This window comes from Dermacentor silvarum, chromosome 1 (assembly GCF_013339745.2).
Source record: "Dermacentor silvarum isolate Dsil-2018 chromosome 1, BIME_Dsil_1.4, whole genome shotgun sequence".
In the NCBI taxonomy this organism is placed as follows: Eukaryota; Metazoa; Arthropoda; class Arachnida; order Ixodida; family Ixodidae; genus Dermacentor; species Dermacentor silvarum.
Window position 1 is genome coordinate 293,801,810 of NC_051154.1, and position 10,358 is coordinate 293,812,167.

Below are 10,358 nucleotides of genomic sequence, written 5' to 3' on the forward strand. Positions count from 1 at the left end.
CCTATCGCAGTCTAGTAATAAAAAACCTCTATTTAGGCTTCTACGGTCTATATAAAAAGATTGTTTCAGCCCCAATAAATGTAGAGTCTGTTAGATTAACTTCCACTGAATTGGTACAGTCACTGGAGGAGATTGCAAAAGGCTTAGAGCGTCGATTCACATCACTTCGACCCTATCATATACCGGCGCCTGAAACAGCTAATGATTACGTAATGTGACTAATGTGACTACTATATAGTAGTCACATTAGAAGAATTAATGAGAGTGGTAAAGATGCTGCCAGCTTCAGCCCCAGGTCCTGATAGCATAACTACAGCAGTGATAAAACTACTATTCGTATTATCTCCCCAGGATTTGCTTAATTTTATAAATTTTTCGATTAAAAATGCATGGATTCATCCAGATTGGAAGGTTGCCAAAATAATTCCGCTACTCAAAAATCCGGGTGATGGATATACAATAGATAACATTAGACCTATTTCTCTGACCTCAAATTTCATAAAGTTAATCGAGAGAGTTCTGTATGGTCACATCGATAGGTGGATAGGCGAGAACCAAATAATAAGTGATTCTCAAATAGGATTCAGGCCTGGCTGCTCAATTTGGTGTGCTCATGTTGACTTGGAGAGTCGAATTCAACTCGCTCGCCGCAACAACCAGTACGCGGCCTTAGTCACATTAGACATTGCGAAGGTTTGTGACAGTGTCGATCACAGTAGCCTAATCAACAGACTCGAAAGTGTGAGTCTCCCACAGTATATAATTGCATGGATTCAAAATTTTCTAAGCGGACGCAAATTTTATTGCTATCAAAACGGTGTGTCTTCTCGCATTTACAAACAGACAACGGCGTTCCTCAAGGTGCAGTACTTTTCCCCGTATTATTTAATATTTTACTAAATCCCGACACATCATGACGTACAGGTATACGTATACGCTGATGATATCGCATTTTTCTCGGTATCAAATGATATTCATAGCTTATATAAAACTTTGCAATTGTATTTGAATCAGATTGAAATTTGGCTAAAAGGAATACAAATGTCGCTAAATGTCAGCAAAAGTGCAATCATTGTTTTTCCCTTAACTTTTCCTATCCGAATAACTCTGTCGTATATATATGGCCAGGACATCACTCCGCAGGTGCAATCTTTAACATATTTGAGAATTATTTACACAGAAACGCTTAATTAGAAGACACACATAGAATACATCGCATCTAAAGGAGCACGCGCAGTTAGTTTATTACGAAGAGTCAGCAGCAATCGTTTTGGAATGCGCAGGAAGACCTTGCTGATGATTTATTGTATGTATGTCCGCCCCATTCTACAGTTTGGATGCGTGTTATTTTCTGGAGGTCCTACTTATAAATTACGCCCTCTGATTCTTTTAGAGCGCGAATCACTACGTCTATGTCTCGGCCTTCCAAAATATGTAGCGAATAATATTCTTTATCATGAAACTCACCTGCCTTCTCTTCAAACTCGTTTTCGTATACTGGCAGTCCAAACGTTACTGAACATATATGCTTCTCACCAGAGACGAACCTTCTATATGTTTATTAGAGACCCGACTGCATTTTTTGAGAATCAATGGTCCAGACTGCATTGTCCCCAGGTAGTTTTTGTGCAGAAACTATTAGAGCCATTACAAATATCAATCCGTGATGTGGATTTTCAAAATTTCCCTACTGCGACAATAAGCGTTGAATTCGATGATATATTTCCTAATAACGCTAAACTCCTGCCTATTCGATACCTAAAAAGTTTGTTAGATGACCACCTCGAGAACCTCCAAATAAATGCAGTAATAGCCACAGATGCTTCTGTCAGTGAAGAGAAGGCAGGAGTGGGTATTTTTTCGGCATCATTGAATTGGTCTTTCTCCCTTCGACTACACGACTTTACGTCAATATTTCAGGCGGAGTTATTAGCGATCATCCTAGCTCTACGAAAACTTCCCACATCTATTACTTCAGCGGTAATCTTAACCGACTCCTTGTCTGTTTGCTCCGCTTTATCAGTGCCCAATTAATCTATCATTCTCCGAGAAATTCATTCATCCATCCCCCAACATTTACGCCTTATCCATCTGGTATGGGTGCCAGGGCACGTGGGGCTGCAGATGCACTAGCAGCGGCATCTCTTAACGGCACGGTACTGAGGATCCTAAGACCTTCGGCATACGTCACTTCTGCTAGATTGAAAAAAATTTCTGTCCAAGAAGAACATGCCAAATCATGTGTACTCAATAACACCGATTTTCAGCACCTTAGGTTTCCTTGGCACAGCCGATGGTGTTCAACAAGAAAACTTGAAGTGTCGTTTACTAGAATGCGTTGCCGAATACCAAGGCTTAATTTTTATTCCCATAGGTCTGGTTTGGCGCCTTCCCCTCAATGCTTCTATTGCAATGAACCGGAAACTATGGATCATTTCTTTATAGAGTCTCGTAGGTTCACGATGCATAGAAAACGACTTCTAGAAGGTCGCCTCCGCCAACTTGGATTGCCCATAACGCTACCTATCATTCTATCTCTGGGGGCGTCGGCACTAGGACACTGTAATAGGAACGCATGTGATGCCGTATTTAATTTTGTAATGGAAACAAGGAGACTGCCATGCTAATGTTTTTTCACAAGACAACAAAAATATTTGCTTCAAATTTTAAGATGTTATAGCATGAAAATTAATATTAACGATTAGAATTCATTTATTATCTCATTCTTAAGTAAGAAAATCCGATTGAAGTATCCTTCATTTTTCTTCCTACTGCCGCCCGATTCATGGCCAATCCCCCGTAGTGGGTTGTGCTATTTCTATAGGCACCAAACCAAACCAAACCAAAGCCGCGATGAGCGCTCGGGCCGCTGCCGCGAAACCATCTCCCGCTCAAGCTAACCATCTCCCCACTGCTTCGCATCGACACATGGTTCTCTTTAGCGGGAGATGGAGTAATTTTTTTTTCTATTTTGCGTTGCCGAAGTACTACATGAAACCAAATCTGATCATACATTTGTGAACCATAAACATAAATTTCTAGGCCTCATTTCAGATACTAAATTAACATTTACCCCCATTTTAAATATCTGAAAGCGAAGTGTCTGAAGACAATGAATCTGCTGAAGCTATTATCCCGGACAACTTGAGGAAGTGACAGGAGATGCCTTTTGAGCCTCTATAAAAGTCTCGTTCGGTCGCGCCTCGACTATGGAGCAATAGTATACAACTCCGCTGCACCTAGTGCTTTGAAGATGCTAGATTCCGTTCACCACTTAGGTATCCGTCTTGCCACAGGTGCCTTCAGGACTAGTCCTGTAGAAAGCCTGTACGTTGAATCAAACGAGTGGTCACTACTTCTCCAAAGGACATACTTAAGTTTTGCCTACGCCCTGAAGGTTAAATCAGATAGTCAGCATCCATGTCATTCTACCATTCGCAACATGTCCACGTCCAGGCTGTTCCGTAACCGCCCGGCCACTAGGCCTCCTCTGTCACTTCGGTTGGAAGCACTCTCAGAAGAAACAGGCGTCCCTCTTCTAAAGAATGTTCTAATGGCTCCTACTGGGCTCCCACCGCCTTGGGAGTGCCAAAATATACAGTGTGACATTTGTTTTGTTGAAATATCGAAACGAGCACCTGATGCACATATACATTCACATTTTCTTGAACTTCACGATAAGTATTCTTGTGCTGAATTTTATACAGACGCTTCGAAGTCTCCTGCTGGTGTTGCCTACGCAGCTCTAGGACCATCGTTTTTATTATCCGGTACATTGAATCCATATACAAGTATTTTTACGGCAGAAGCGTACGCGATACTCTCTGCAGTTAAACACATACAACAAATGAATCTCGCAAGGACTATTGTGTTCACGGACTCATTGAGTGTAGTCCGAGCTCTAATGAGTGTACGAAAACACAAGAACACTGTTTTTAACCAACTGTATACATTTCTGTGCTCAGCTTATACGTTTAAACAAGTCATCGTCCTATGCTGGGTGCCTGGCCATAGTGGCATAAAAGGCAATGAAGATGCTGACAAAGAACGCTACCTCAGTAGCTTTTAGCGACGCCGACACAAACATACCAATTCCAGCCACAGACCTTAAACCATACTTACGTCATAAGCTGAAGAAGCACTGGCAGAAACAGTGGGATACCCAGGTATCCAATAAACTGCATTTTATCAAACCTAAATTAGGGCACTGGATATCGGACAAAACAGCACGATACAAAGAAGTGCTCCTCTGCTGATTAAGAATAGGTCATACCTTCGGCACCAACTCTTACCTATTGACTGGAAGTGATCCTCCGTCATGTCGAAGGTGTGGCGACACCCTTACAGTGCTCCATGTCCTCATCCAGTGCAGGGAAATAGAAAGGGAGCGTAAAAAGTACTTTCATTCTGCGTATCACCAGCATACGCCATTTCACCCAGCATTTTTTCTAAGCAATGAATCGCTTTTTAACTTAAACACAGTTTTTAGCTTTTTAGATGAAGTTAACATCCTAGAAATAATTTTGCCGGGTCATGTGTAGCACAGCCTCGCCTTCGAGGCTGTAACCACAGTGACATAAGTTCTTATACCACACGCTTCTCAGCTCTCTACTTCAAGAGCCCTGTGGAGGCAGTAGTCCTTATATGTCACTTATTATATTACCTTTTCGTACTGAAACTTTTATGCTCATTTTATTTTGTCATGAATCATTGTCATTCTACTTTATGCAGTTTACAGCGACCCGTTCTTAGGCCTCTTTACAGCCACATAACATGTACATTTGCAACTCAATTGAATCACTTCATTCATAATACATGAACAATTTATTACCATATGTCATGGCGCTCTTGGCCATAGCTGGCCCTTGCGCCATTAAACGCTACGCATCATCATCATCATCGGTGTCCCCAGCGCTTACAGTCAGTGCATGCAGAAAGCGCCGGTGACCATGCACTTCGAGTATCGCGTTGTCATTGCTGAGCACTGTACGTACCGTTGCCTACAGGCCGTGCATATTCAGTCCTTCCGCCGTTCTATCTGGTGAGGCCGTGACGACAAATGATTGAAGTGAATGGCCTAACAAGATTCCGCCATGTTTCAGTGTTACATATAGGACGCCGATTGGTGGCGCCCCCCCCTCCCCCCGTGCGTGCAAGCGCGAGCTTTGTGCACCAATAAAGAGATGTAGGGCCGAGGCGGGCCCTCAGAGCTTCACCGCCACGTCAGCAAGTATGGCCGTGCGTCTCATTTCTTCATGATGAGATTGTAACAAATTTCTTCTTCTTCTTCTTCTTCTTTCTGGGGTTTTACGTGCCAAAACCAGTTCTGATTATGAGGCACGCCGTAACAAATTTGGCAACGAGGGTAAAACTCTTTAATTACAATATGCCAAAGTACGGTTCCCTTGACGCGTTCGATCGAGAGAGTGGTCCCTGGAAAGAGTATCTGGAACGCATGCAGCAATTCTTCGCGGCGAACGAGGTGCCGGACGTCAAGAAACGCGCGGTGTTCCTCAGCTGCTGCGGGTCATGTACCTACTAGATTCTGCGCAGCCTTCTTGCACCGAATAAGCCAACTGAGACTACGCTTGAAAACTACCTGAAGACGCTGAGCGACCATTTCTCGCCTAAGCCGTCGATAGTGGTGAGTCGATTCAAGTTCAATAGTTGCGTTCGGGAAGAGGGTGAATCAGTGAGCGAGTTCGTTGCCGCCCTCAAGAAGCTCTCAGAACACTGCGAGTTCGGCACATTTCTGAAGGACCTGCTTCGTGACCGTATCGTATGCGGCATAAGGGACATGCAGATGCAGACGCGCCTGCTAGATGAGCCGAATCTCACACTCGAAACCGCGGTGTCGACTGCTCTCGCCATGGAGTCTGCCAAGCGCGACGCGTCGGAGCTCTGCTTAACGGAAGGGGCTGTTCCTGCAAGAGAGAGAGAAAAACGTAAAGGAAACAGGGAGGTTAACCAGAGGTTATCTCCGGTTGGCGAATGTAAATGTGCTTATGACGTCGGATAAAAACATGTGAGCTGCTATCGCTGCGGCGACGCCCACTACGCCACGGAATTTTCGCACATTAGCAAAATTTGCAGTTACTGCAGAAAGGTCGGTCACCTAGCGAGGGTGTGTCAGTCGAGAGACGCTGGCAGCAACAACCGAGCGTCCAATCAACAGTTCAAGAAAAATAACGCTAACAAGCAGGTTCGTGTGCATGCAGTTGACGACTCGCACCACAGCACACCCAAGTCAGTACAGCGCAGCGCCGTTTCTTCATCTGACGAAGAAACTGTCTACAACATGTGGAACTTGGTCGCAAGGCCCAGTGTTCCTGAACCTAAACCTTTCACGGTGCAGCTGGAAGTACAGGGGCGTCCATTCAGAATGGAACTCGACACTGGGGCGAGTGTGTCCATCATTGGAGAATCAACTTTGCACCGTCAATTTCCGTCGCTACCTCGTCAACCATCCAAAGTCCAGCTCAGAAGTTACTGTGGTGACCTCAAGCCTGTGGCTGGTAAGGTGACTGTTTCAGCGAAGTAGAACAATCACGTTCGAGTGCTTCCACTGCTTATTGTTGAAGGTGATGCCCCATCACTTCTAGGAAGGAATTGGATTGAGGCACTGAACATACCTGTGTTCAATGTCACTGATGTCAGTGCTTTGAGTGATGTCGAGCAACTAATTGACCAACACTCCATATTGTTTTCCGATGGTCTAGGAACATTTCAGGGCGTGTCAGTTAAGCTGTCAGTCCAAGAGGGAGCAAATCCACGCTTCTTCAAGGCTCGTACAGTTCCGTTTACACTAGTGGACAAGGTGTCTGAAGAGCTGTTGAGACTGCAGCGAGAAGACATCCTGGAGGCAGTCGCTTCATCTGAATGGGCAGCACCAATTTTGCCAGTGTTAAAGGATGGTAGCCTTCGCATTTGTGGGGATTACAAGGTGACGGTTAATCCGGTTGCTGTTGTTGATAAGTACCCAATCCCTAAAGCAGAAGAACTGTGGGCCAGGCTCTCGGGTGGGGTCAAGTTCACCAAACTTGATCTCAAGGATGCTTACCAGCAATTAGTTTTGGAGCCCACTTCAAGGAAGCTCACTACCATCAACACACCAAAGGGGCTATTCCAATACAAGAGGCCACCTTTCGGAGTCTCAGCAGCGCCATCCATTTTTCAGCGAGAGATGGAGACTCTCCTTCAGGGCCTACATCACGTCGTAGTATACTTTGATGATATCCTGGTGACTGGCACGGATGACAAAGATCACCTCAACAACCTTGGCAAGGTTTCCCAAAGAATGGAAGAAAGAGGACTCAAGCTGAAATACAACAAGTGTAAGTTTATGATGGATAGTGTGGAGTACCTCGGTCACATCATTGACGCTGATGGACTACACACGGCACCACACAAGGTTGAAGCAGTCATAAAGGCTCCCGTACCAAGCAATGTAAAGGAGCTACAGAGTTTCCTAGGGCTGGTAAACTATTACAGGAGGTTTATGCCCAACCTTTCTGCTGTACTTCATCCATTGCATCAACTGCTGTCAGCTGGAACCTCGTGGTGCTGGAAGAAAGAACAAGAGGACGCAGTAGCTGAAGCCAAACGACTTCTCCCTTCAGCCCCAGTCCTAGCGCATTATGTTCCCAAGCAAGAACTTGTACTTACCTGCGATGCTTCTTCTTTTGGGCTTGGAGCTGTGCTGTCCCAGCGTGATGCTCAGGGTATGGAGCGTCCCATTGGGTTTGGATCCAGGAGCCTACAGCCAGCCAAAAAAAACTATTGTCAACTGGACAGAGAAGCACTGGCATTCATTTTTGCTGTCACAAAGTTCCGGCAGTACCTTTGGGGAAGACGTTTTGAAGCTGTCACTGACCACAAGCCGTTACTCCGACTGTTCGGCCATGACAAGGCCATTCCAGGTCGCAGCTCTCCAAGAATTATACGGTCGGCCCTCATGTTGTCTGCCTATGACTACACCCTGGTTTATCAGCCAGAACAGACCATATGTCATGCGGCCGGACTGAGCCGGTTGCCATTGGAAACAAAGAATTTTCCGGTGGAAGCTCCTGCGGATGTATTTATGTTGGAAGGCAAATATCCACGCGTTTTGTCGTCCACAGCCATTGCCCAGGCATCAAGCAAAGATCCTGTTTTGTCAAGGATCCGTGACAATTTGCTGTATGGTGGCCAGCTGCCCCATGAGCCGGAATGGAGACATTACAAGAGTCATGAAAATGAGCTCAGCCTGCAGGACGGTTCCATTTTTGGGGGAATGAGGGTGGTCATTCCCCCGTCACTTAGACGAGAAGTACTTGAACTCCTTCATGAGGGTCACCCTGGCATCGAAAAAATGAAAGCTCTTGTCCGAAGCCATGTGTGGTGGCCTGGTGTCGACGATATGACATCACAGACAAAGTGAAATCCTGTGCGGTGTGCTAGGAATATCAGCATGTGCGCCGACCAGTGCAGTCGACACCCTGGCCGTTTCCTGGAAGACCATGGTCACGTCTACATATCGATTTTGGAGGCCCATTCAAGGGACGTTAATTCTTAGTCATTGTAGACGCCTACTCAAAATGGGTTGACGTAATTTCAGTGACATCACCATCTTCTGATGCCACAATCAGCTGTCTACGAGCAGCTTTTGCCACTCATGGCATCCCTGACATTATGGTGTCAGACAATGGCACAGCATTCACTAGTGTCACATTCCATCAATTTTTGCAGAGAAACCAAATCAGAGGAATCAGAGTTCCACCTTATCATCCTGCATCAAATGGTGCTGCCGAGCGCGTTGTTCAATTGGTCAAGAACAAGCTGAAGAAGTCGGCATCTGGCGACTTCCAGACCCAGATTCACCGAATGCTATTTCAATACAGGACAACACCTCACAGCCTCACTGGCAGAACCCCACCAGAACTACTTATGGGTATGCAGGACACTACGAACACCACTGAAAGCCTTGTGCCCAGATCATCGAGGTGATGTCGTGATGAAGCAGCTAAAGCAGAAATTACACCAAGACAAAGGAGCACGTCACGCTCAGTTGCCACAGCCTGGTCCGCACGTCCTCGTCAAGAATTTCAGGCCAGGTCCATAGTGGTTGCCAGCCACTGTTATTAGGCCAACGAGTTCGTCTTCCGTTCAGGTGGAACTCGCAAATGGGTCAAGCAGCGATCGGCATGGTGACCACCTCCGACCGGATGACCATTCTCATCCTCCTTACTCTAGCCCACCAAGCAGTATGCTACCAACGCAGCCACCGCCTGATACACAGACTGAACAAGTGAGCAGTGAAGGATCACCAACGGATTTTGAAGCGGCGCCGGTACCCAATGCACAAACTTCACCTTACACTCCTCAAGCCACTGCTTCTTCGCCGTTGCTACGCAGATCCCAACGTGTGAGGAAGCCAGTGCCTCGTTACTCGCCCTAGAGACTGTCTGGGGTGGAGAAGTGTTACATATAGGACGCCGATTGGTGGCGCCCCCCCCCCCATAGCGCGAGCTTTGCGCACGAAATAAAGAGATGTAGAGCCGAGGCGGGCCCTCAGAGCTTCACCGCCACGCCAGCAAATTATGGGCGCTGGGATTACACAACACCCTCAGCGAACTCACAGAAGCCCTTCAGGTCTCACAACAACAGAGACTTGCGCAGACTCACACGGACCGGCAGGTCCTACAAACCTTGGGCTTCAAAGCCACAACAACACGAACCCAAGAAGCCTGCACGATACCTCGTCACGTCCAGGACAGGTATCACATTGCCCCAATACCACGCAACATGGACCCTAACCTACACTCCGGAAGGAGGAAAGCGAGGGCCCAATACATAGAGAAAACATTCAGGTTCGATACCACGGCCCGTTTTACGGACGCCGCTATGTACGGAACGAAGAAAAAGGCCGCAGTGGCAGTGGTCTGCGACCGCCGAGGCCACGTCACCTCCAGTGCATCGACCCGCCTCTGCACGATCACGGAAGCGGAAGAGCTGGTCATCGCGTTAGCCATCCGCGAAGGCAAACACGCAAGCAAACCACTGACGATCCTCACGGACTCCCAGCAGGCCTGCCGCAACTTCCTACAGGGAAGAATCGCAAGACCTGCAGCACAAGTCCTAGCCCAAATACCCAAGGAGGACACTGACGACAACACCATCATAACCATCATTTGGATACCGGGTCACGCTGCCATCACGGGTAACCTGTATGCCGACAGAGCAGTTCGAGAATTTGCACATAACCGAGCACTCATCACGCCGACTGCAGATGACACTGACCCAGTTGACCCCGAGTATTCAGCAATCCTGAACTACCACAGAGGGAGTCGCTTGCGATATCCCCCACCCCATCGAATACT

General features: G+C 46.8%; 1 protein-coding gene across 1 annotated transcript; it reads left to right on the forward strand.

Annotated features, from left to right (window-relative positions):
- The first annotated feature begins 5,797 nt into the window (after nucleotides 1-5,797).
- Nucleotides 5,798-8,419, forward strand: LOC119441620 (uncharacterized protein K02A2.6-like). The gene is made up of 3 exons (XM_049661126.1): nucleotides 5,798-5,945; nucleotides 6,219-6,515; nucleotides 6,603-8,419. Exons 1-3 carry the CDS (start codon nucleotides 5,798-5,800, stop codon nucleotides 8,417-8,419), a joined length of 2,262 nt encoding a protein of 753 aa, XP_049517083.1.
- Nucleotides 8,420-10,358: the final 1,939 nt, after the last annotated feature.